Source organism: Apodemus sylvaticus, chromosome 10, assembly GCF_947179515.1.
Source record: "Apodemus sylvaticus chromosome 10, mApoSyl1.1, whole genome shotgun sequence".
NCBI classification, from domain to species: Eukaryota; Metazoa; Chordata; class Mammalia; order Rodentia; family Muridae; genus Apodemus; species Apodemus sylvaticus.
In genome coordinates this window covers 51,377,088-51,403,110 of record NC_067481.1, presented here as the reverse complement: position 1 = coordinate 51,403,110, position 26,023 = coordinate 51,377,088, and the positions used below count along the sequence as shown (strand labels likewise).

General features: G+C 53.5%; 1 protein-coding gene across 5 annotated transcripts; it reads left to right on the top strand.

Annotated features, from left to right (window-relative positions):
- Positions 1–1,824: 1,824 nt before the first annotated feature.
- Positions 1,825–25,956, top strand: Camkk1 (calcium/calmodulin dependent protein kinase kinase 1). Of its 5 annotated transcripts, none has more exons than XM_052196226.1 (17): positions 1,825–1,939; positions 2,180–2,323; positions 8,679–9,083; positions 9,923–9,970; positions 10,377–10,430; positions 10,787–10,838; positions 11,049–11,182; positions 11,601–11,637; positions 12,463–12,484; positions 14,123–14,211; positions 17,057–17,256; positions 20,355–20,408; positions 21,066–21,139; positions 21,434–21,521; positions 21,750–21,878; positions 22,296–22,399; positions 24,114–25,956. In XM_052196226.1, the coding sequence occupies exons 3-17, from the start codon at positions 8,724–8,726 to the stop codon at positions 24,184–24,186; spliced, it is 1,518 nt and encodes a 505-aa protein (XP_052052186.1). In that variant the 5' UTR covers positions 1,825–1,939; positions 2,180–2,323; positions 8,679–8,723; the 3' UTR covers positions 24,187–25,956. The 5 variants fall into 5 exon arrangements, with proteins under 5 accessions (XP_052052186.1, XP_052052187.1, XP_052052189.1 ...); XM_052196228.1 differs by lacking the exons at positions 1,825–1,939; positions 2,180–2,323 and adding exons at positions 7,725–7,811; positions 8,470–8,535; XM_052196227.1 differs by lacking the exon at positions 2,180–2,323.
- Positions 25,957–26,023: the final 67 nt, after the last annotated feature.

Here is a 26,023-nt window from a genome sequence, read left to right as displayed (position 1 = left end):
TTCATCCACATGAAATATTTTTTAAAAAGAATTAGCACCGATCCTTCGTTATTTTTCTCCATTTCCAAACCTGGAATGCATACGTGATACCTGGAGCTCTGTCCCCCATTCAGAACCACGAGGTCAGAGGCCATCCCCAGGGCTTCCTGGTACAGGGGGGTGGAGAGAGCCACATCTCAAAGGTTTTTGGAGAGCAGAGCCATCATACCAGCCCAGAACTGTTTTTTAAAGACTTGTATGTAAGATTTGTTGTTGTTGTTGTTGCCTAGGTCTTAATTCTGATCCTACTTGGGACAAGGATTTTAGCTAAAAGAGCACTCTCCAAACCGGCTCTTCAATATTGCTCAGGGGAAGCACACCTGCTTAGGATGCAAGAAGTCCTGGATCCAATCTTCAAAACTGGGGGTAAAATGTCTCTGTAGCCCAGCTCTTTCCTGAACGCCCGCCCCATAGATCCAATCCTCCAGTTGCTGGACCCGATTAGTTATTCATTCAACAAATATCTGCCGGGTGCTCATCAGGAGATCAGGCTGTGCTGGATGAATTCAGCATGACCCGTGCTCTCAAGAGTTCCTCGTTTGGATGAGACGCGGGTGAAGAGGTGCTGAGATCTGGGAAGCACTGAGAAAGGGTCACTGGCCATACTGGGTATCCAGAAGGTCCTGGAGAAGGCTTCCTAACAGCAGAGGCATTGAACTAAGTCCCAAAAGACAAGTGGGGTTTAGGCAGGCCAGTGGTGAGGGATGAGTTATGGAGGGAAGGCTTGAGGGACCTAGTGGGAAGCGATGGAAGATCCTAGGAGGCAGCTAGCTGTCTGGTGTTTCTAAAGCCTGTCCTGGCTGCCCCAGAAAGGTGAATGGGAAGTGATACTGGATTGGGATGGGGGTGGGGCTGCGGCACTAATCAAGTGGAGGCATGACTGTGGTGGTGGAGTTCAGGGAGGGGCAGGAGGTGGAGAGAGATAGATAGACTTTAGGGATCTTAAGAGGCAGCATGGCAGATCCTCGTGCTACACCAGATGGGTCAGAAAACCTGCTACACAGGTAGCTCCTGGCTTCTGACTCCTGTTTGAGACAGAGACACAGGTGAGACCAGGTTGGATAGCAACATAGGTCTGGGTTTGAGGCAAGCAGTGACGTGTGTGTGTGTGTGTGTGTGTGTGTGTGTGTGTGTGTGTGTGTAGGGGGGGGGTGGTTCCAATAGACTAATAATAGCAGGATCCAACCAAGAGTCTGTGAGGGCCGAAATCCCCATGCATAACCACAGTCAAGGCCACTTGGTCCTCGAGGGCTCTTTTCCATTCCCTCTGCCCAGCCAGTTGCCTCCTGCTCCTCTCCAAACCTGAGTGCCGCCCCACCCCAGCACTCTGACGAATCTCCCTCCTCCTTTCCTCCCCCAACCCCAGGAGAACACTCAACTCCAGGCCCTTCTCCCAAGGCCTCCGCCTAGCCTCTCCTTGGTACGCACCGGGCCTCATCCCGAGGGAGGGATGCTCTTGCCTCTACAGACTAGGACACCGGGGCTTGAGGACTCGGGAAAAGCGTCGTACGCTTCAGGCCAGGCTGAAGGGCCCACGACGTGGCCTGAGGGACGTCGGGTTCCCCTAGCCTGCTTGTCTGCGGGCGCTGGGGGCGTGACGCGTCGGGGCCCATCCGCAGGGCCCCTCCCGAGCCGCCTCCTCCGGATCAGGTCGAGACCCGCCCCCTCCACCCCTGGGCGGGAGGACCAGACTCTGATTGGACATCTCTGCGGGGCGCTGCGCGACACAGCCAATGATCGCGGGCCGGCGCGGCGGCGGGCGGGGGAGCGAGCGCAGCCCGGAGCTGCGGCGCCGGCGGGTTGAGCCGGGCGATCCTAGCCCGGCAAGGCGGGCAGGGCGGGGCGCGCACAGCGGGAGCGAGCCTGGCGCCCACCGCAGAGACTGTCGCCAGGTGCCTAGGTAGGGGTCAGCAGCCGGGACTTGGAGTTGGGAACTGGGGTGCGGACCGCTGAGCCGCCCTGTGCAGCCAGCGTGCTGTAGAGGGGTGGTCTGCGAGGCCGCGTCTACGTGGGCAGCCGGAATCTGGCGTGCAGAGATTCCCGCTGTGTCTGCAGGGCCAGATCCTCGGGGTGGCTCCCCGAACCTGCATCTGTCTAAGCCAGCTATGCGGGTGCCGGGCCACCTGCGTCCCTTCCGCAGCTGCTGTTTGCGGGACTGCACAGAAGCCTCACGCGCGGTGCCTTGGGCCCCGGCTCTGGGTGGAGGCCGTGTCTATTCGGAGTGGGCCTGGACGGGTGCACCCACGTGTGGATCTCAGCAGAGCGCTTCTCCCACGGCCCTCCCGTGAGTCTTCCGAAGAGAGCTGGGGGCGGGGTGATGAATGGGACGGATGCTGCGAGCGACTTAAGCTGCTGCGCAGTCGTCCCCTGGCTGAGTGCGGGTGGCGGAGGCGGCGCTGTGGTTTGTGGGTCTGGTGGGTACAGGATTGGTGCTCCGAGGGTGCACACGTGCGCGGGAGCTGTGTGTGGTGTTTGGAGGCGGGTGTGCATGCGTCACGTGGACACAAGAGTGTGCCTGTGTACGTGGTGGTGGGGGAGCGGTGCGTTTCAGGATTGAGTGGTGTGTGAGTACGGGTCAGGAGGACAGGGTTACATCTGTCAGGGAAGGGGTATGTGCCTGTCTTGAGGGTGTTACAGAGTGAGCAGAGCTCGCTGTCACATGCCTTGGGTCCCAGGACTGTGTCCCAGTGAGTGCCTCTCTTTGCCTTAGGTAGGTTCAGGGTGTGAGAGAAGCGCACAGCTGTGTCCTTGAAAATCGCAGGGAAAAGGAAGAGGCTGGGTCTTCTGCACATTTCTACCTCTTCCATCCAACATACACTGTGGGTCAGACTGTTCTAGACCCTACTACCTGCTGCTTGGTCCCCAACTCTCAGTCCTCACACCAGGACTGGGGCTTATTTTAAACCTTATCCAACTGAATTGCTTCCCTGCTTAAGACTCCTTTGGCGTTGGAGGCCTCTGGTTTCTGTCCACAAACCCTAAGCCAAGCACGAGTCCCACTACCACTTTGGGAAGGGATCTCTCTTAGGCACGGGGTGAACTCCCATTTCTCCTTTCGGAATCCTGCTTAGTGGTCACAGTGTCACCTCCTCCAGGAAAACACCAGTGTAAGTGGACCTTAGCTTCTGTCCAGATGCACACCCTCACTAAGGAGCTGCAGCCACATCTACCCGTTGCAAGTCTTCACACAGAGCCAGCACCGGTGGCCCACCTCATGCCACCTGCACCTATAGGCCAGTCCCTCTGACTTGAGATGCTCTTCTCCAAGTGTCCACACTGTCTACCACCTCTCTCCTTCCAAAGCTGCTCAGAGCTTGTCTTGCATGCAAGCCCTCTCTGCACCACATCGATTGTGTCCCTTAGCGTCTTGATCCTGCCTGTTGCAGTAGCTGTCTTCCCACGGCGTCCCACGACACCTGTCATGTATTTATTGCTAGCATTCTTATTTGTTGCTTCATGACTCTACTGGAGAGCAAATCGTGACAGTGGGGACTTCGTCTTTTGGGTTTACCGGTTGACCTCCTCCTCGTACCTATATAGCAGATACCCTGGTGAATAGTTGTAGCAGGGATGCATGGCCCTGGATTTGCATGCCAGGAGTCAGTGTGTCTATCTGTTCCCCAGACTCACAATAGAGGCAAACTCCGAACACATTTGCATGTTAGAAGTCTCCCCGTTAGCCACTGGTGCGGAGGGAGGGGTGGAATATTAATCTGGGCTAGGGAGACCTCCGGAAGTAGATGAAAGCGCAGTGGAGGTCAGAACCTGGCTGTTTTATCCCCAGATCTGTGCTGTTTAGCTTAACTTAGTGACCTCAGCCAGCCAGCGGGGGACAGGGGGAGGGGGAGATCAAAGAGGTTTCTCCAAGGAGGTGATGTCTGAACTGGTCTTCAGGCCTTGAAGCCAACGGAGGTGTGTTCCTGGCAGAAGGAGCAGCTTGTGCAAAGGCCTGGTGGCACAGAGGCTGCACAGAGCCTGCTGTTTGCAAAGCTTGACGAGTGGGATGCAGCCAGAGCGGAGGGAGTGTGAGTGCCGCGCCGCGGGAGGTGGAGGGGTGGGCGGTGAGAGAGAGGGACAGGGGAAACAAGCCCTTTGGCTCTTGCCTTTCTGGCCCAGGCCCTATGGAAAACTGGGGAAATGGAGTTCCCATCCCAGTGATGGGAACCGCGGATGAATACCGGAACAGGGATGGTGCTGAGTTAGGTCCCTGATGTCGCTGAGCTGCCCAGAAACAGGGAGGGGGGAGATCTCTGGGAAGAGAGAGGGTGGCGGCTCAGAGCTGGCGTAGAAAAAGAGGCCCACGGATGTCAGTTTCCACAGGTGGGCTGAAGGATGCCTTGAGAATAGCCGCAAGGGGGAGGCACGAGCCCACCTGGCTGTTTGGGGATCCCCCGAGGTAGTGGGAGGGCCCTCCTCACAGCAGGCATCCTTGAGCCTGACTTGGCACCAGACTCCTGGGTCTCCCTTAAGGGGACTGAGTCATCCCAGGCAGGGGTGGGGAGCTGCAGAGAGCACCGCTGCCTGCGCCATTAGACCCTAGCCAGAAGCATAAGCAGGCTACAGAAGTGGCCCAGAGATGTCAGGACCGCTTCGCTGTGCAGCCCACATGGCCACTACCTCCTTGCAGTTCCCCCTGACCGGTCCTTTGCTGATCAGGGCTGTTCGTCCTCTGCCTGGATGGCACCTGGTCCCTGGCTCAGCCTGACTCTGGAACATTTCTAACAGAACTGTGAAGTCACTGGTCCCTGAAGTTACCGTAGGTAGGGCTGCTTGAACCAGTGTGGGTGACTGCGGAGTCTTCTTCCTCTTTCTTCTCCTGGCTTCTGTTAAGAGACTTAGCCGGATGGGTCTTGTCCTCAGACAGAGGTCGGATGAAGTGGGCTTCGGAAGCCAAGAGTTTGTGTACTTGGGCGTGGCAGACACTTGGAGGGTGGGGTGCAGCTTGGAGAAGGAGCCTGAGTCAAGCTAGTCTGAGCTGGGCACCTAAAGTGGGTCGCACTTGGTAGAGTGAGGCCCAAACACTTGCTTCTTAATGCACACACACACACACACACACACACACATTCCAGCTACATGTTACTTGGGCTCGGACTGCTTCTGTGTCCACTGCCTCATCCACTTCTTTCTAGGGTTCACAGAGAAGGCTGGGCAGTAGCCATCTGTCTGATTCACCTGTGAGAAAACTGGTGTTTCAAGAAGCTTAGTGTCCTAGTCCAGCATGGTGGTGCACGCCGTTAATCCTGGAACTCGGGAGGCAGATGCAGGCAGATCTGGCCAACCTGGTCTACAAAGCGAGTTCCAGGACAGTCCAGGGCTACAGAGGAAGCCTGTCTCAAAAAACCATAGTGTTTGTGTGTGTGTGTGTGCGTGGTGTGCATGTGTGTGTATGTGTGCATGTATGTATGTATGTATGTATATATGTATCTTTAGTGTCCTAACCCAGGCAACACAGCTCCCATCTGGGAGAACAGGATTTGAACTTTGCCTAATGAGGGAGGACCTGAGGCTGGAACTGTTCTCTTGACCAGTGGAAGAATCCCTTGCCCACAAGAATCTTTGCTGTAACCTGGGTCTGGGTCTACGTCCCAGCTTGTCTGACCATCTTTCTGTTTGTCCACTTGACCTCTATTTACCTGCTAAATCGCCTTCTGCAAAGCATTCTCAAGACTTTAGTTTGGGTAGGGCCTGGAGAAGACCCATTGGGTGAGCTGTTATGGAGGAGTGGACCCTCAGGCCAGCCTTACAAACCACCACCAGTTTCAGGCTAGTGGGATAGAAAACCCTGTGGAGTTAACTTCTGGAGTCTGGTTCCCCTGGCCCTGGCTACATCTATGTGCAGGCCTAAAGAGACAGAAATGCACATAATCAGCTGGTAAAAGGGGAGCCCCCCCTCAGAGAGTGGGGTGGGGAACGTGAGAGCTGTCTGTCTGTCCAGTTGTGCTCCTAGATGCAGATCCACAGGAGGCAGACCAATTTCCGGCCTCCAGTGTATTTTTTCTTTCCCGGTCAACAGATCAACCCCCCCCCCCCCCCCCCGTGCATACAGCACAGCCTTAGGCCAGGAGCAAGGCCCCATCTCCAAGACTCTGGGCAGAAACTTTGGGCCTCCCTTACTGCCTCTCTCCAGCCAAGCCCAGCTTAGTCACCTGAATTTGATCCAGGCGAGAGGGAGGGACTGGTGAGAGCCTGACGTCATCTCTCACAACCTCCTCCCACAAACCACCCTCGCATCCATCTGGGCCCCAGCTCATCCCATGCAGTCACTACTCAGTTCTTTGGAGATTGTTAGTAGCAACCACTGTCCTGTGTCCCTAACGGAGTCAGCTTCTTTACACATCACAACCACATGGATGCAAGACCTGCCTCGTGGCCCGTGTCACCAGAGAGGACCAGCCAAAGTTATCTGCCCTCCCCACCCCTAACAGCCAGGAAGTAGGTAGCCTGGGCACTCCAACCTGGGTGCCACGCCTTTAGACTAGAGTAGGAAGCCAGGCGGTGGTGGTGCACGCCTGTAATCCCAGCACTCTGGGAGGCAGAGGCAGGCGGATTTCTGAGTTCAAGGCCAGCCTGGTCTACAGAGTGAGTGCCAGGACAGCCAGGGCTATACAGAGAAACCCTGTCTCCAAAACACCAAACAAACAAAAAGTAGAATAGGAAGGCTTCTGCACCTACTTGCTGTGTGATCCCAGACCCATCCTTACCCTCCTCCCACCCACCCCCATTCTCCATTCCCCATCTTGTCTAAGAAAAGGTGGAAATGGAGTTGAAGAAAGGTGGCCTTTTAGAAGTTGTAGCCATAGGGAAATTATATGCAAAGGTTGTGAACCAGGTCAGCCTTGGGCTTCTCTCTGCTGGAGGCTCACTTCTGACTCTGTGCTGAATTCTGCAGCCTGAGGCTAATTGGGTTTCCCTCACTGAGGGTGCTTTCCCATCCATGGAATGGGGCCAGGGCTGCAGAGGTCACTATGGAGACCACTTGTATTCAGCAAATATTTATCAAGCTCTTATGAGCCAGGCACTCCCAGAGACACAAGTGATCTTACGGAGGAGACACAGCACACTGAAGAACTAATCTCAGGGCTTAGGACCTGGTGGGGAGGCCTACCCTATGGGGAATGGAGGAGAGGGAGGAAAAGAAGTCAGTCAGGCTTGGGGAGGCTCTCTTCTCCCAGGGAGGCCCCTCAGAGCTCCAGCCTCAGTCTCTTCTCTGCCGCCTCTGCTGGACCCCCCCCCACCCCCACCCCCCGCTGACTCCTAGCACTCAGCACATGTCTTGTGTGGCAGACTCCAAGCTGGCCCTCCCCTAGTGTACCGTCCCCTGGGCTGGCAGCTCTATTGGGGTAAGGGGGGGGGGGAGCCAGGCAGAGCCTCTGACCTTTGCCCAAGCCTGACAGTATCCAGTGCAGCTAGGCAGGCATAGCATCTACAGTACAGAGGGGAGCCTGCTTGCCCCAGAGCTGTGGAGGCTCTCAGCAGAGGTGGCTTCCTACCAGTGGCTAGGGCATTCTGGCTGGCCCTACCCCCTGTGCCCGTCATTCACAGCAAAGGATGAAGAGCCAAAGGTGGAGTGAACACGGGACCCATGGGACCTGTGTTCTCTGAGTTGCAGTCAGGATAGAGGAAGTCACCAACAGACCGGAAGGGCAGGGGTTCAGGAGTCCACTTACTTCCTTTTCTTAGAAGATGGAGAAATGAGGCCCAGTAAGGAGGGAGCTTGGGGTGGGCGTGGAGCCAGCATGTGGGCTGTGGTGGAGAATTGCCCTGGTCTGAGAGTAAGTCAGCGCTTGGCCAGGGCCAGTGTGTAGCTAAGGGTGATGGCTAGGGTATGGGTGGTCCTGAGGCTGGGGATTGAGGCTCAGGCCAGGGCTACTGTTAGGGTTTTGAGTAGGTTGGGGACCCAGGACGCAGTAGATGGGGGGAATATGGAAAACCAGACTCGAGAGCACCTCGGCCACAGGAGTGCAACCATAAGGGACATTTGGTCACATGGGCAAGCTGAGGAATATAGAGACTGCACTAGTGTCTTGTGTGGCAGACCCTGAGGTGGTGCCCTGGGCTGGCAGCTTTACTAGGGCAGTGAAGTGACCACTCAGGCTCTTGAAAATAGCGACAGGAGGTGATAGAAGCCAGAGACCTCAGGAAATGCTCTTGAAAATGTCGAGAGGGGCTGCAGTGAAGGTCCGGGACATCCAGGAAGCCTTCCTGGAGGTGGTGTCTGGGTTTGCAGCTCCAGTGCCCAGCCTGCTCCTATGGGGCTGTACTAGAATGCTCTGTCAGCAAGGGTGTCGACTGCAGAGTCACTGGGCAGCCTGTGTAGCTGGGATTGACTTGACCTGGGACTCCGTGCCTTAGTGTGGCTGGACTTCCAGGCCTTCCCCATGTCTGTCCGTCCTCACTGCAGAATCAGTTTTGTTGTACTTTTCTATGTAGCCATCAGAGCAGAAGTGACTGCACCTGTTTTATGGGCAGGACACTGAAGGTGTGCAGCAGAGCTGGGTGAGCTACTGGGGATCCCTAGGTTTGGGTGCCAGTGAGCCCAGGCCACGGGACAGCCGGGAGGTATGTCTACAGCACGGTGGCTGTAGAGGGGAAAGGATCTCGACCGACCCAGCCAGCACTGACACTCTCTCCTCTCTCAGGTTCCCAGCGCGGTTAGACAGAATATCCATCCACTGACTGAAGTTATGGAGAGTGGCCCGGCCGTCTGCTGCCAGGACCCTCGAGCAGAGCTAGTAGATCGGGTGGCAGCCATTAGTGTGGCCCATTTTGAAGAAGCAGACGAGGGCCCAGAGCCTGCCAGGAATGGTGTGGACCCTCCACCGCGGGCCAGAGCTGCCTCTGTGATCCCTGGCAGCGCTTCAAGACCCACTCCAGTCCGTCCCAGCCTCTCAGCTAGGAAGTTCTCCCTGCAGGAACGACCAGCCGGAAGCTGTCTGGAGGCTCAGGTTGGGCCATACTCTACAGGACCTGCCAGTCACATCTCTCCTCGGGCCTGGCGGAGACCCACCATCGAGTCCCACCATGTGGCCATCTCAGACACAGAGGTTGGTGAGGTGGACTTAGAAGTTGTTCGAGGACCTGTCAGGAAAGCCTTGGTTTTCCCCCACCATATGTACCATATACTTAACTTTCTTTGGTTAGCATACCTTAAGAGCTCAGTGAGAAGTTTACTACCTAACAGCAGGGCTTCTTCCAACCCAGGGAAGGTTATCTGAATCAAGGGCTACCTCCTGTCTTCTTCCCACCCTCTCTTGTTCCTAAGAAACCTCCTCCTCCTACTACTTTTTAAGATTTATTTATTTATTATATGTAAGTGTACTGTAGCTGTCTACAGACACACCAGAAGAGGGCGCCAGATCTTATTAGAAGGATTCAGAGCCACCATGTAGGGGCTGGGATTTGAACTCAGGACCTTTGGAAGAGCAGTCAGTGCTCTTAACCACTGAGCCATCTCTCCAGTCCCTAAGAAGCCTTCTTAGAGCCTTGAAAACAGATCATGTATGTCTCTACCCCTAAACCATCCCAAGCTTAAGCCATGCTTATGCCTCCGAGAGACTGCTCTGACTTAGAAACTGCGGTGCGCTTGGTCTTTCATGGGCTTGGATCTGAATGTGAACTTGGGTCCTGATGGGAGCACAGCACAGCCAGGGCTTCACCCATGGTATCTTCACACATCACACATCACCCGAGAGCCCTCGTCTCTCATAGTGGCGATTGCTACCCTCCAATCTTCCCCGTCCAAAGTTGAAGGGCGGGTGAGAGCTTAGGGTCTGGGAAGTAGAGGCGGGGCCCTAAACAATCTCCCATGGTGGGAGCACTGTGGCACACGGATGAGCACATCCGATATGTGAACGAGCTGTCCTTGATGCGCCCCTCCCCCCAGGACTGTGTGCAACTGAACCAGTACAAGCTGCAGAGTGAGATTGGCAAGGTAGGACCTGGGCAGGAGGCGGGTGCGGGCGGACCTGGGCAGGAAGTGGGTGCGGGCGGTGCTGCAGAGCATCCTTCCTTCCCGCTGATGGGACTAGGAAGCAGAGCCAGGACCCCTCAGCCTGACTGGGCGATCAGAAGGAGGGCAGAGATAGCTTCTGGCTCCTGACTCCTGGGGGGAGAGGGTTTCTTAATGGAGAGAGACTAGGGGAGACTAGGGGCTACATGGAGCTGTGAGGCAGGGGTGGGTGGTTCCCAGGGCACAGGAGTCCCCTCCTCATCAGTTGGAAATGTGAGCCCCTGAACCAGGTGGTAGGAGATCGGGTGGGTTTGGGGTGCAGAGGCTGGGACCAGAGCTGTGGAGAATGTGGCTGTGTCTTGAGGGGCTGACCGATGGCTCTCTGCAGGGTGCCTATGGTGTGGTGAGGTTGGCCTACAACGAAAGTGAAGACAGACACTATGTGAGTCTGGGGCTGGGAACAGGTGTGGCCTAGGTCAGGCCCCACAAGCCCAGAGAGTAGGGAGAAGTGCTGGGGAAGGGGGCCAGGGCTACCTCTTAGGGGGAGGTTCCTGTTCCTGGGGTGTGCTGAGGGAATGGACTTCCTGTTTCTTGGGGTGTGTAAGCAGAGCCTGGCTTCCTCTGAAGAGAGAACAGGGGGAAGGCCTAGACTCCGCTATGGCATAGCTGACATGGTCATACGCTCAGTGCCAACGGTAGCTGTCAGTGTGCTCATCTGGGCCACAGTCCCCATGTGACCGGCCTTTTCTAGCCCCTGGTGGCTGCACACATGTGATATTTCTGTCCCTTTCTCCACAGGCAATGAAAGTTCTTTCCAAAAAGAAGTTACTGAAGCAGTATGGCTTTCCTCGTATGTATGCCTTGACCTTGCGAGCTCCTAGGCTGGGGGCAGAGGAGGAGGGCTTGGTCCCTAACTCCTTTTGTTTAGGAGTGGGGGTAGAGGGTAGGAACCCGGAGCAAAGGCCCAAGGATGGACGAGGCTTGGTGAACTGGAACGAGATCTCAGCCTCGTGAGGGTCTTTCTCCGGGACTGGCGCCTTGACTCGCTTTTTGGTCACAGGCCGTCCTCCCCCCAGAGGGTCCCAAGCTGCCCAGGGAGGGCCAGGCAAACAGCTGCTGCCCCTGGAGCGTGTGTACCAGGAGATTGCCATTCTGAAGAAGCTAGACCACGTGAATGTAGTCAAATTGATTGAGGTAGGAGAGGTGGGAAGGGTCCTGGAGCTTGGTGGGTGGGCGAGTGAGCGCCCAGCCTGGGGGGGGGGGGGGAGGCCCTGGGAGCAAGCGGCAGAGGCACTGGGGGCAAACCATCCTTGGGTGGGACTGTGGAGGTATCGAGGCAGCCCAGGCTGGTCCAGGGGGTTCTTGCTGAAGATGAGGGCCTGCCCTGGAGGTAACTGAATTCCTTCTCCAGGGATGGGGCTGTTATATGGAGGGCTGATGAGGAGGTCATTGATACTGAGGCCCCTCTGTGGGTCCCTGTGCAGTCTCTGCTCTGTGTCCAGGATGGCTGCAGGGCACAGTAGGGGTCTTGGGTTAGAAGAGGACAGGAATCCTGGATTCCTCAATTCCATTCCCCCTCAAGCCCTATGCCCTGTCTGCTCCCTCTGATCAGGTCCTGGATGACCCTGCTGAAGACAACCTCTATTTGGGTGAGTGACCCAGCTCATTCCCACAGCAGCTTACCTGGGGCTGGTCCCACCGAGGGCTCCCCAGGGACACACAGAATGTTGGGATAGCCATGGTCTCCTGTACCCTCAACCCTGGATTCTCTTATACAGCACTGCAGGAGGAGACCTAGATTAATCATGTTTAGTGTCTATTTCTTGGCCCCACTCCCTGCCCCTGACCAGTCCGGGTCAGTATGGTTCTGCACTCAGTAGGTACAGAGGAGCTGGCTGAGTCAGTGAGTCTGGGGATCCAGCCTCCATTTTCTCACCTATAAAATGAGATAATAGGGTCAGGAGTGTAACTCAGCAGATCACTTGCCCAGCATGCTTGGGGAACTGGGCTCAATACCCAGCCCTTCAAAAATGAAAGTTATAACAAAGTAATAAAATGAGGTTAGGATGGTGTGTATCTCGAAGGGTTGATGTCAGGAGATGTGCACATTCGTAATTATCCTTATTAGCATGGGTGCTATTATTTAAGTTCTTTGTCCTGATTGATCCTTGGGCTTTTTTTGGGAGGAGATTTGGAGAAATATAGGTGGGCTGGAGGTGAAGCTAGGGATTGCCCAGGATTTGCAGGAAGACCCTGGGTTTCTACTCCAGCACAGAAAGGGGCGGGGCAGGAGAGCTGGCTTTAGGTATCAAGAGGCGAGGCTTTGGTCAGGGGTGTCATCGGAGCTTTAGGATCCGGTCAGGCAGGCCCATGGGGAGCCTACCTCACCTGTCCTCCCCCGCCCCACTCCAGAATGGGGAGGAACCTTGGCCGCCCACAGCCTTATGACACCTCTCTTCTCTCTTCTCTTTCAGTGTTCGACCTCCTGAGAAAGGGGTGAGTTTCCCATCCTGTCAGGCAGGCATTTCTAATCCAGTCTCCTGTCCTCCCTGTCTCCTGCCCAGGGGTGAGCATGCGAGCTGTACACCAGCTCTCGGGGGTAAATAAGAGACCTGCGACCGGTCGCATGAAGGCCGGTGAGGATTGTGGAGGCAGGGAGGCAGGCTGGGAGGGGGTGGGCTTCCAGTCAGACCTTGACAAACTAGGAAGATGTTTGGATGGAAGTGGGGGAAGGGATGTTTTCAGGCAAAACTCGAACTTGCATTTAAATCACCAAGGGTTCTTTGGGCTTTACTCCAAACCCAAGATTGTGGCAGAGAGAAAACTGAGGATCAGAGAAGGCGCTTAGCCTGCTCAAGGTTGCACAGCGAGTGGCTGGCGAAGCCTGGTCTTCTCACTCTGCCTGCCTGCCCTGTTTGATGTTTGCAGTGCAGTTGACATGGACTGGTGGGTACAGAGCTGGGCTGACCCGGACCCGCCTCGCCAAGCCTCAGATGAAGTTTACCAACTAGCCCTCTGCCGGCCCTTTCCTGATAGGCCAATTTTATTTAAGCTGTATGCAAAACAAGAAGTTTTAGGGACCAAGCCTGCAGCTGAGCCGGTAGAGCACTCACCTAGGATGCACCTCACCAAGGGTTCAGTCCCTGGCACCTCATAAACCCAAGGATGGCAGCTAATACCTGTAATCAGGAGGTGGAGACAGGAGGATTAGGACTTGGGAAGTTCAAGGTAATCATTAGCTACATAATGAATTTCAGGCCAGCCTGGGCTATGTTAGACCCTGTCTCACCACCCTACCACCACCTCCACCACTATCATCACCACCATTACCACCACCATCTCCACCACCTCTACCTCCACCACAATAACAACAATAAAAGTATATGGTTGTGTTTTTTTTGGAGACAGGATCTCACTATGTTGACTTGACTGAATTTGAACTCATGGTGAGTCTCCTGCATCCGCCTCTGAAGTGCTGGGGTTACAGGCGCTTGCTATAATCCCAAGCTGTTTTTTTGTTTTGTTTTGTTTTTTGTTTTGTTTTGAGACAGGGTCTCACTATGTAGCTCTGGCTGTTTAGAACTTGCTGTGTAAACTAGGCTGGCCTTAAAGCAACAGAGATTCTCCTGACCCTGCCTCCTAAATACTGGGGTTAAAAGTGTGTTCTACCACACTAGTTTAAAAATTGTAAGTTTGTATTGCCTCTCATGTCTGTAACTGATAATCTAGAACACTGTCTATGCCTATCTTCATCACATGTTATACATTCTGAAACATTGTATCTCATTAGACAAGGAAAAACAGACCCACTTGATTGATTTCCCAACCCTTGAGTCTGGGTCCACAGTTCTAGAGCCACTGGTTTAAATGGCACCTTTGTAATTATTTGTTTAAGCTTAATTCTTGCAAGAACTACAAGCCAGTGGAAAGGGGGATAAATTTGCCTTGAAATTGTAATTGAAAAGGGATAGATAGGTCACAACTTTTTTGGCATATGGGAGAAGCTAGTATTTTGATTTCTATGAACCATGAGCACCAGGATCGGGGGAGAGGTTGGGGGGGCTCCTGTTCCCCAATCCTTGCAGCCTTCTGTATTCCTGATTCCACTGAACAGTCCTCCTCCCTCCTTCACAGGCCAGTCATGGAAGTACCCTGTGACAAGCCCTTCCCAGAGGAACAAGCTCGCCTCTACCTCCGGGACATCATCCTAGGCCTCGAGTACTGTGAGTGAGACTGCTGGTCCACAGGGACTGGATCTAGAGGACATAGGAGTGGGCTGTGCCCACGCTAAACAGCCATTCAACCCTTCCTGTCAGTCAGCGCTGATCTACCAATCAGCTTTAGTGGAGAAAGGGGCGGGAAGGTGTGGGTGGACCTAGTGGACGCCACTGGGCATGCGCTAGATTCTTCGGCGTGCATCGCATTCACCACTGTGCGGCCCTGCATGTTTTTTTTTTTTTTTCTGCTGGGTTCTATCCAAGCGTCTCCTCTCTGCAGAACATCAGGATATGTGAGATGGAAGACATTTGTGTCCAGCTGCTTGGGGAAGAGTGTGTCCTGGCCTAGTGCCTGTGTCGATGGCGGGGTAGGCTTAGCTGTCAGGACCTCTAAGGCAAGAGCTCAGGGCCAGGAAGTACGGTCAGTTATTCATTCACTTCACTCACTTATGTGCACCTACTTGGGGCACAGATGATGGTCGAGGACTGGGGAGCTCTGTGTGTCAGGTGATGCCGGCCAGGGCTGCGGAGACACAGGGGCCGTGCAGGCTTTCAGGAAGAGGCTGAGATCAGGTCCTAAAGAGTCGGGGTTCACTGGCCAGCTATGAGGGCTGATGGTGGGAAGTCCTGTCAGGCAGAAGCAAGAGAGGAGCGGGGCTGTTCAGTCAGGATGGTGCATCCGAGTGGCGTGGCCTGGTGGCTAATGAGCAGCGGTCTGGAACACTGTCCAGGCCATATCGCGAGGGCTGGACACATCTCTGAGGAAGACCTTCAGACTGAATCCTGCCGGTATTATGAGGGCTCTGAGCAGGAAAGCCTGATGGAATTTGCTTCTTAGAAAGCACTGCTTGGCAGCTGTGTGGTGTCTGGATGGGGTGTGAGAGGCAGCCAGCGGCCAGGGGCGGGCTATTTCCACAGCTCAAGTGACAGATGGTGAGGTCGGGATTAGAGCAGTAGCAGTAGGATGGGAAGGAGGCAGGGCGGCCGGCATGGGGAGACTAGCTGGTCTAGGGTGAGGAGGGCCCTCAGAAACGTAGGGTTCTGGCCTGAGCTGGGAAATGACATCATATCTGGACCAGTTGTGCGTGAATTCTCCCTCCCTCGCTGAGGTGTAACCCACAGTGACATGGGGCATCTGTATGCTGCCCGTCTCGCGTCTCCAGATTACCGCTCTCTTTGTACATGTAGGGAATCTGAGGCACAGACACAAGTGCTTAATTCATAGATTCCAGTCAGAGCCCATAGCGCAGGAAGGATGGGTACACTCAGTCCCTGGTCTGTTGTCTAGGAAACACTGGGCAGGAACAGTCCTTCCAGGGCTTGGCTGTCCCCCATTCCTTCTGCCGGTCCCTCTCTTCTGCCGAGGGCCTGTCTGCCATCTCCTAACCCCACTTCAGATGCACGCTAGTCTCAGGTTCTAGGTTACAGCCTCCTTAAGGGCCCTAATGAAGGACATCTCTGGGGTGAGCGTTAGTACCAGGAGCTGAAGAGGGAGGCAGCTGTGACCCCAAAGACTTGTGATTCTAGTCTCGTGGAGGGACAGTTGGGGCTGGCCAGAAAGGCTCAGATGAAGAAGGAAGGTGTATTAGAATAGACACTGAGATGCAACACACACACATATACACACACTCTCACTCACTCTCAGACATTTTTTTTTTTAACTCAGGTGTTACTTACTATGTAACCCACGCTGATGCCAATCTCTTCCTCGACTGCAGTTTTTTAGGTTCCTCACATTATGGTGGATGACAGGCACTGTGTACTTCTATACCCAGTTTGGGCTGTTTTCTTCTTAGGTTCAGTCAGCTGCTTGCTCTGAGGTCGAGAGGAGGAGCCGAGGTGTGGTTTTGAGAAGTTTTTGAAACAGGTCTTTAGGGTCAGAGAACAGTAGGGAAAATGTGGAGTTTCTTTTTTCCTTTTCTTGTTTGAGACAGGGTATTGCTATATAACCCAGAATGGTCTAGAATTTGCAATCCTCCTGATTCAACTGAGATTACAGGCATATATCAGTCTGCCTGGCTACACTGGGGGGTTTCTCTTTTGCTGGTGATGGGGGTTGTAGACAGGTGTCAGGTTCTGGTACAGAGATACGTATCGATACTATTGCCTGCTATCCACATGTGTGCAGTGCCTGCGTTGAGGGGCAGGCCTAGTGTTGAGAAAAGAATTAAAGACTATATTCCATGGTCAAATAGGCATCATTTTGGCCCTTCCTGCTCTGATGGGGATGTCAGATTAGTGTCCCTTTCTGGATGGGCTAGAACCTGGAGACAAGGCTCCCAGTGTTCTGCACTGCTTCTGACTCTGACTTCATTCTGCTAGAGATGTCTGACCTTCACCCCAACCATCTTCATCCTGGTGGTGCTGAGGCCTGGTGCCTCCTTCTCCGAAACCCGATTATTCAGACCCCTAGGGTTGAGGCAGTGTTGCTGTGTCCGTAGCATAATACAGTCCCTACAAGCCAAGCGTCAGTCCTAGGAGCGAGGATTCCCTGGTTGAGGATGGTTTAGGCATAGGCTTCGATGCGGTTTGGGCCTGCAGACAGCGCTGATGTGGGAAGGGTCTATGGAAAAATTGTCCTCCTCTATATTTTCCTGTGACTTCCCTCCTCAGCAGGAAATGCCTAGTTTGTTGAGGAAAGAGCACTGGACTTGGAGTCCAAAGACTCCCAAGATTCCCCTCGATGTCTTCAATGGAGCAGGTGACCCTCACGACATCGTCTGAGGTTCTCTCATAACAGGAGTGGACGTGGGCTGGGTGCAACAGCTTGCTTCCTAGGCTGGGTGAAGGCAGGAGCGGGGCCCTGGGCAGCGATCCCGCAGGCTTGCATATCACCTGCTTCTCTCTGCAGTGCACTGCCAGAAGATTGTCCACAGGGACATCAAGCCATCCAATCTACTCCTTGGGGACGATGGGCACGTGAAGATCGCCGACTTTGGTGTCAGCAACCAGTTTGAGGGGAATGATGCTCAGCTGTCTAGTACAGCAGGGACCCCGGCATTCATGGCCCCGGAGGCCATTTCTGATTCTGGCCAGAGCTTCAGTGGGAAGGTGATTCCTAGGGCCTGGGCTAAGTTGGAATTTGGGTGGAGGGGCAGAACAACTTGCAGCGGGGGAGATGGGGTAGGACAGGGGTGGGGAGGGGGACAGGGCACCTCACAAGCTGAGGGATCCAGGTTTCTTGCATCTAAATAGTGGCATGCCTGCCTTTCCCTGGAGCTCAACACAAATACCCTCTGCTTCTAACAAATGATTACAATCTCACTTGTATCTCTTACTGCTGCTTGTTCTGAGTGGGGCTCTGTGCTGGGCTGTGGTACAGGCAGAACCAAAGCAGCCCCATTCCTACCTATCCTTCCGTCTGGTGATGAGGGCTGAGAGTCACGGTCAGAGGACATCTCCTCATGTCCTGCACATAGCAGGGTCTGGATTGGGCCATGAGCTCGAGGCAGAATCTAGGAATGTGCAAGAGGATTGAGAGGCATAAGGCTGGATGGGGTTTAGACTCTTATGTAGCCAGGGGTAGTTATGAAGGCAGCACAACACCAAGCTGTAAGTTTACTTACAACACATAGGGGAAGAGAGAGTGAGTGAGTGAGAGAGAGAGAGAGAGAGAGATTGAGATTGAGATTGTTTCTTGGTCTCACGGTTCTCCAGTGTCATCATAGAGGTGCCTGGGGTGAGGGACTGAGGGCTTCCGACTTGCTGATGTGTCAGGCAGGCCTCCTCAGGGTACTGCAGCAGTGTGGATGCCTGCACTCACTGCCTGGAGCATACTGCAGCACCACTGCGTGCTGCCTGCCGTGCAGGGAAGGGGAAGAGGTGTCTGGGCAGTGTGGGGCTTGGCGTTCAAGCCAAGGCCAAGGGTATAAATTGGTTTTCCAACTCTTTTATTTGAGGCTGGGCACATAGCTCAATGGTAGAACATTGATTGGATTAGCGTGTGTACTGGGGTTTGTTCCCCAATGCTGCAAAACCAAAATCAAAAAGGATTGCTTTTGCCATAATTCTAAATTTACTGAAAAGTTATAAGAATAGTATATATAAAGGAAACCTGTGGGCTGAAGAGATGGCTCAGCGGTTAAGAGCACTGTCTGATCTTCCGAAGGTCCTGAGTTCAAATGTCAGCAAGCACATGGTTCACAACCATCAGTAACAAGATCTAACACCTTCTGGGGTGTCTGAAAACAACTACAGTGTACTTATATATAGTAAATAAATAAATCTTTTTAAAAAAAAAGGTAACCTGTGTAGCTAAACAAAACAGTATTTTATTTTATGCTGAGGGTGTTTGGCTTGCATGTATGTCAGTGTATCAGCTTTGTGCCTGGGACCAGCAAAGGCCAGAAAGAGTGCTGAATCCCCTGGAATCCAAGTAACAGAGTGCTGTGAGCCACTGTGTGGGCGCTGGGGACCAAACCCACATCCTCTGGAAGGCAACCGTGCTCTTAGCCACTGAGTCTTCTCTCCAGCCTTTTAGCCCAATTCAACTGCTTTGCTACATTAGCTTTTTCATTGCCTTTATGTTTCAGAATGTTTCTATTACATGTTTCTGAATCATTCAGAAGTTTATTTTGAGACAATATGTCTGTTTATCACTGTGTACTTTAGTGGCTTTCTGATGAACAAGGACATTCCTCTTGTATAATCTCAGTACAGTGACCAGGGTGATGAGCCTGTTCTTTCTTTTTTTTTTTTTGGATTTGGTTTTTTGGAGACAGGGTTACTCTGTATAGCCCTGGCTGTCCTGGAACTCACTCTGTAGACTAGGCTGGCCTCGAACTCAGAAATCCACCTGCCTCTTTCTCCCAGAGTGCTGGGATTGCAGGCTGGTGCCACCACTGCCCGGCTGAGCCTGTTCTATAATGTGTTGCACACATGTAAATTGTGAAATGGTTCTGAAATGTTCTCAGCTTGCCTGTTTCCCTTTTCTTCCTTTATTTTTTTTAATCCTGGAGATCCATCAGGGTCACTTGTCACATTTCCTTAGAGTCCTCTGATTGGGAGTGTGTCTCCCTCCACCCTTCTTCTGGGGTGTGGATAGGGAGTCATAATATATCCCATGCTGCTCTAGAACTTGCGATGTAGCAGAGAGTGACCCTGACTATTGATTCTCCGGTAGCTATGTCCCAGGTGTTAGTTTACAAACACATTATCCTGTGTTCTCCCTACCCTCCAGCTTCTTGGTCTCTCTCTCTCTCTCTCTCTCTCTCTCTCTCTCTCTGTCATTCTGACCTTAATGATTTGAAAGCAGACTAATGTCTCAGGACATAGCAGTTTGCATCTGTCTTGTGTTCCCTGGAAGGATGGATGGATGGATGGATGGATGAGATGGATGGATGAGATGGATGGATGGGTGGGTGGGTGGATGGATGGATGGGATGGATGGATGGATGAGATGGATGGATGGGTGGGTGGGTGGATGGATGGATGGGATGGATGGATGGATAGATGGATGGGTAGGTGGGTGGATGGATGGATGGATGGGATAGATGGATGGATAGATGGGATGGATGGGTGGGTGGGTGGATGGATGGGATGGATGGGTGATGGTGGTGATGATGATGATGATGGTTGTCTGTGTCAGGGGTTGCATACTTGAGGATCCTATGGAAAGCCCCACCCGGGCCTGAGAGGAATTGTCGGAGGGCATGGGGATAAGGGGGGTAGAGGTTGCCTCTGGCATTGGAATACATATTTCACAGTAACTGAAGTGAGGCTCTCTTGAACCCAGAGCTACTTATTGAGCATGAGTTCAATACATACTGCTATTTTGGAAGTACATCTGTGCCACGGAGGCAACAAACGGCCCCATGGATGGAATGAGGCTTGGAATCTGCTAAGTTAGAAACTCTGTTCTGGGCCTGTCCCTAGAAAGCCCACAATCCCGGGAAGGACACAGCTCTGTTCTGGGCCTGTCCCTAGAAAGCCCACAATCCCGGGAAGGACACAGCTCTGTTCTGGTCATCCTTGGCATCTCTCTGTGCTTAGTGCAGGGCCCAGCATGGATCACGTCTCAGGGAGTGTGTGCTGATTGATGTCTGCCTGGGGAAGGCGTGTCCCTGCAGGGCTCTTCCACAGCCTAATGAAGAAGGGCAAGGTGGAGGTGGGGTGGTCATATTTACTGACATGGGCTTATTTCTCTCTAGGCCTTGGATGTTTGGGCCACTGGGGTCACGCTATATTGCTTTGTCTATGGGAAGGTGAGTCCTGAGGGATCTGCGAAACTCTGTGACTGGATCCAAGGAGGCAGGAGTTGGTGACAGATGCAGGACCTTTTCTTGTGTTCCTAGATAAAATGGCTTTTGAAAAGCCCACCTGGACCAAGAAGTCTGAGGGAAGAGAGGCCTTTTGCTTCTCTTTCTCCCTTGTGGGAGGGATTGATTTGTTGTCCTGGGACAGCACATATCCAAGAGGAGGTGACAGTGGTACTGCCTCCTCTTCTCCAGAGTGAGCTCTGTCCTCTCTCGATGCCATTCATTCCTTCATCCACACAATCATTTCATGTCATTGGGTCTTGCTGACCTCTAACCCTGACATGATCAAGATCCCTGCCCCACAGGTGCTTTGGCTCTGGTGACCACACTTAAGAAGGCAGGCCGTATCTCAGTGAATATGTCCCCAAGCACCAGACCCTGGGAGAGGCAGGCTTTGCCGCAGGCAGTTTTATTGCTGGTGGCAGGTGCCGCCAGCATAGTTCTCTAGTGACTCATCTGCTCAGTCACATTTGCTGAGCCCTTGCTGTGTGCTCTGAACAAGTTAGATTGGGCCTTTCCCATCTGCTGGGTTGGTGCCTCCCACCCCTGGCCCCCTACAGTGTGGATCAAGGCCTACATCCTGTCTGTCTCTTCTTCTCACAGTGCCCATTCATTGATGAGTACATCCTGGCCCTGCACAGGAAGATCAAGAATGAGGCCGTGGTGTTCCCCGAGGAGTGAGTTGTCCACAGAGGGGATCATGAAGGCTCCTCACCCACCCCACCCCACCCCACCCACCAGGTCCTGGGGAGGGTATCTGAACTTTAGCAGAACATTTGCCCTGTGAGGGTGGCATCTCTGCCTTTAGAATTAGAAAGGGGAAACTGATGCCTGGGAAGGGCCAGAGCAGATGGCCAGCCTCCTGTCCTCATGCCGAGGAATGTGGTTGGGATTATTCTTGATCCCAAGGAAGGGAGAAAAAGACCCGGGTTCATGGTGGCATCCTGGTCCCTTTCCGTTTCTCTGCCTAGGCCAGAGGTCAGCGAGGAACTCAAAGACCTCATCCTGAAGATGCTGGACAAGAATCCTGAAACGAGAATCGGGGTGTCGGGTATCAAGGTGGGAGATGGAGGCCTTGCTCAGGGCCGGGGTCTGTGTCCCCTTCTGCACGGACCTACACTGGGCGTGTGTGTTGGGTTGGGGTTGGGGTTGGCATTTCTCAGTTGAGGACTCCTTCAAGTCAGTGCTAGAGATGCTGGGGGACCTTAGCTGGTTGATGTCTGATCCTTCCCTGGGTTATGACCCTGCTGATGACCCTGACCCTCCTCTATCTCCTGGGCTCTACAGTTACACCCTTGGGTGACCAAGCATGGGGAGGAGCCCCTCCCTTCAGAGGAGGAGCACTGCAGTGTGGTGGAGGTGACTGAGGAAGAGGTGAAGAACTCAGTCAAGCTCATCCCCAGCTGGACCACTGTGGTAAGAGGGTGAAGGATGGACTCTCTCGGCTTCGAAGGCTGTGCCCATGCTGGGGCTTGCTCTGCTCTTGGCCTTTGAGGGAACAGTGGGGCATCAGGTCAGTCAGCCACAGTGCAGGGGCCATGGAAGCCCCTGCTCCATTGCAGTCTATGGACTTTTGGGATAAGGTCACCTTATTCAGCCTGATGGAGAGACCGGAGGTTTGCCGAGGGGCGTGGCAGGAGGAAGCAGTTCCTTCTTTGCCTACAGTCTGTGAATTGCTGCTCTTCCCAAGGCACCACGCTGATGTCTTGACCTGACAGTGAAAAGCCTGGAGAACTGTCAGTTAGACTACACTCTACCCCATGATCCTGCCTGCTCGCCTAGGCTGGGACTGGCTGGCCAGGCCTGTTCCCCATGTTGGCCTGTTCTTCCCAGATCCTGGTCAAATCTATGCTGAGGAAGCGCTCCTTTGGAAACCCGTTCGAGCCTCAAGCACGCAGGGAAGAAAGATCCATGTCTGCGCCAGGAAACTTACTGATGTAAGTAGAGTGGGCGGAGGCCCGTGGGCTGCTCCCTGGGCCGGGGTGTGGCACTGAGACATGTTCCCAACTTGTACTGGTGTGGAGCTGTCTCTAGCGCCTAGGTACATATCTGAGTTTCTGAGCAAGGCCCAGTGTGCTACATGCGCACACAGAGATGATGACTTAACTCAGCCCTTCCTGGGACAGATCTTTCTGGACGCCTGCAGTGGTCTCCATGGAGACACCTGCTGTGGTCATGCTCTCCACGCTCCAGCCCAAGTCTCTGGTTTCTAATCCGTGCTTCCCTCAGCACCCAGCCATCAGGCTCTACAGATAGGTTCAAGTCTGCTCTTTACTGGAGACTGGTGTCATGGAGAAATGGCCCCTCTGACCGCTTTCCTGGCCCCCGGCTGGGCATCTGCTGCTCTCTTGAATGTCTCGTGTTATCCAGCCAGCCCTTCGTTCATCGAGCGAGTCGATGTGGCCCAGCTAGCTGACAAGGCTGGAGGAGGAGAACCCATTTGCTAAGGGATCCCTACTTTGACCCACATGTATGAGTTCACTACTTTGTGGGCGATCAGAAAAGTTCTCTGAATATTGATTCTTGCTTCCAGTTTTTCTGCTGCAGTAAAATGCACCTTCCAGTTAGAGTTTGTGCATAGACCTTCAGAGAGAACTGAGAGGCATTATGGACCAGAATATCATGGTCCCAGCGCAGACGGGTACCTCTCTGGTTATGACAGAGCTTGAGGAGAAGGGCTGTACTTTTGGCTTGCCCTATGGTAAAAGCACTTTCCCAGGAGGTGTGCATGGACGTTGTGCAGGCCCGTACTTACAAGGAGTGGCCACACAGTGAGGTAGACCTGGGAGATGTCTATGTGTTTCCTCATTCCTCTTTGAGGTAATTGGTATCAGGGCCCTGATGCTGGAGTTGCTTCTGGTGGAATGGATCATATAGGATTTGGCACACGAACCAGGACAGATCTGAGAGTGAAAAGGAGTCTGTTGATGATTATGTAGGGACAACAGTCTGACATCACGATTGTGCAGTAAACCAGACCACTCCAGGTCAGTGCTTGTGTCCTGGCGCCCCCTGGTGGCACAATGAAGCAGCCACTAGTTAAGAATAGTTCCAGTTTGTTCCCTGGAACCAAACAAAAATACAAGGATAAAGTACACTTTAACCTCATCGAGGACCTTTGGGTCTCTGGTAGACTTCATTCTTTACATTTTATCATATTGTTAGTCCAGTTCAGTGAGATTGATTCTTTGATTGGACATTTTTAAAACAAAGGTTGGACGTGGGATGGGTGATCAGATTCAGGGCCTGTTGAATAGTGTAATTCCAAGACTGATGGTAACTCTGCCCCGAGAGCAAGGTGAAGAAAACAGAATGAGAGCTTTCTACCCACTGGGGGCCATTCAAGGTCAACATGAAAAACCTTTGATCTGGCCAGTACTCCTGGGATTCCAGAAAGTCATCTGGGTCAGATGGTTAGAGATTCCTGAGAGGTTTATATTCTATCCCAGAGCAGTAGAATTGTGGGTTGGGGCTGGGGCCAGGAGTAGTAGCAAGGATGACTGCTGAGATGGGGCAGATCCTAGGGAGGCTAGTGTGGAGTGGGGATCTGAAAGGCTGTAGGATAGTCAACCATATGTAAACGTATGTGAGAATCCCCTGCATACACATTCTGACTCCTGGGATCCCCCTACCCCTGGTATTTCCTAACAGGAAAGAAGGATGTGGAGAAGGGGGCAAGAGCCCAGAGCTTCCCGGAGTCCAGGAAGACGAGGCTGCATCCTGAGTCCCTGCATGTGCCCAGGGCCATCGGCAGCATGCTCATCCCGCACCTCCAGAGGCCCACCGCCCTCACGCCATTGTCGCCCCTGCAGGCAGGGGGCTGGGGACTGCAGCCCCTCTCCTGGCCCCCCTCACCCATTGTGCTGCATGACCTGCGCACAGGCACATTCAGGGACAGGACTGGAATGTGTGTCATTTGGGGCTTGGAGGTCCTGGTTGGTTCTCTCTGTTCTGGTCCATCTTGTGGGGGTCGTAGAAACCCTGCCTAACTGGCTGGTGAGGCCCAGGGCAGAAGGCAAGAGACCAAAACGGCAGGTGGAGACCTGGTGGGCTGCTTCTCAGAGAACTCCCATAGGGACTGGTGGCCTGCCCAGCTGCTGCATACAAGCAGGGCGATTGCCTCACCTCTGTGTAGAAGGTGCTGAGTGCTGGTGAACTCAGAGCTCTAGCGTGGACGCTACAGATAATGATGCGTGCCTGGGAGCAAATTGCTCTTGGAGAGTTCAGATTCGTCTTTCATTGTCTTTTCCCTGAGGGCTGGGGTGGGAGTAGCTGTTGTTGGGGAGCACCTTTCTCCAGCCTCGGGTAGTCCCTTGCACACTGTTTGGCGGTCTTGACATTCGTGGACTGTGTTTTATACTCTGCACTCGCCGGAGGAAGGGCTGTAGTGGATCAAGCTCTGAGCATGGACTTGAGCCCGAAGCAGTGCACTTTGCCTGCCAAGCTCCCTTCCTCTCATACGGATCTCCAGAACGAAGGTTACAGAACAGCAGGAGTGACAGGAAGGGCCGCGGCTCTCAGAACTCTGGCCCTGCAGATGTTGAAGTAATTGGGATCCAGGCTCTGAGCCGACTCTGGCTTACCACATGCCTATGATGAAGCATAGACTGCCCAGGTGGGAGGCTCAGCCAGGTAAAGACCACACGAGACGCACTCAGAAGGGCAGGTGGCCCTTCTGCCGGTGGCTCCAGTACAGGACATCGGACAGTCAAAGCTGCACAGCTGGGACACGCATGGACACTGCCCTTCCAGAACAGACGTCAGCTCCCTGGATTCTGCAGTGCTCTGGCCATTCTCATGCTTACTGATAACCTTCATAGGGATTGGTCCCCAAAGGGAGCTGAGCAGGACTCAGGTAGCCCTCTCTGAAAGCCTCCCATAAGAGATTCTGGCTGCCCACTTGGGTTTCAGAATGCAGGAGGGCTAGACTAGAAAAGAGAGGGGCAGAATGGGGGCACTGGCTCCCACTGTATCTCTGTGCCCATGGGTGTACATTGCTCCTTCATGTGCACACACATGTGTGCGTCCATCTGCTGTATACAGCATACTTGCATGTCTCATACTGGCACATGCATCTGTAATACAGTTTCTATGTCAACTTATGCCTAGGAGCAGAAGGCAGCCCATTGTCAAAGGGCTCCCATTTCAACCCAACTCCTCTGCACAAAGGTAGCCAGTGTAACCCAGGGCTTGAAAACAAATCATCTAATCCTTTCTCTAAGAATACTTTTATAGAGTGAACGGGAGGCGAGCTAAATACCGACCAATAAATAGCAAAGAAGTCAGGGAGTTCTGTGGACGGGACCCATATGGGAGAAGCTGTCAGCTGGGTGGCTGGCCTCACTGTCCCCAGCAGAGCCAGGAAGGCATGCTCACTGTCGCCTGTTGCTGAGAGCTATGGTTGGCTTTGGTTTTGAATGTAGCACAAGTGAACAAACTCCATAAGAGTGTTTATAAAAATCAACTTCTTAGGAAGTGAATTACAAACAATAAAAGCCCTTTGTTGAATTAAAAAAAAAAAGGCTTTATATGTCTTCTGCATCGAGACATGTTTCTTTCTT

Excerpts from the sequence above, each read along its gene's own strand:
- Camkk1 (XM_052196225.1), top strand. The coding sequence starts at position 7,731 with ATGAGGCCCAGTAAGGAGGGAGCTTGGGGTGGGCGTGGAGCCAGCATG. Across the intron at positions 9,084-9,922 it reads TGGCCATCTCAGACACAGAG|GACTGTGTGCAACTGAACCA; the intron begins GTTGGTGAGGTG and ends CCCTCCCCCCAG. Across the intron at positions 21,879-22,295 it reads TCCCCAGCTGGACCACTGTG|ATCCTGGTCAAATCTATGCT; the intron begins GTAAGAGGGTGA and ends TGTTCTTCCCAG.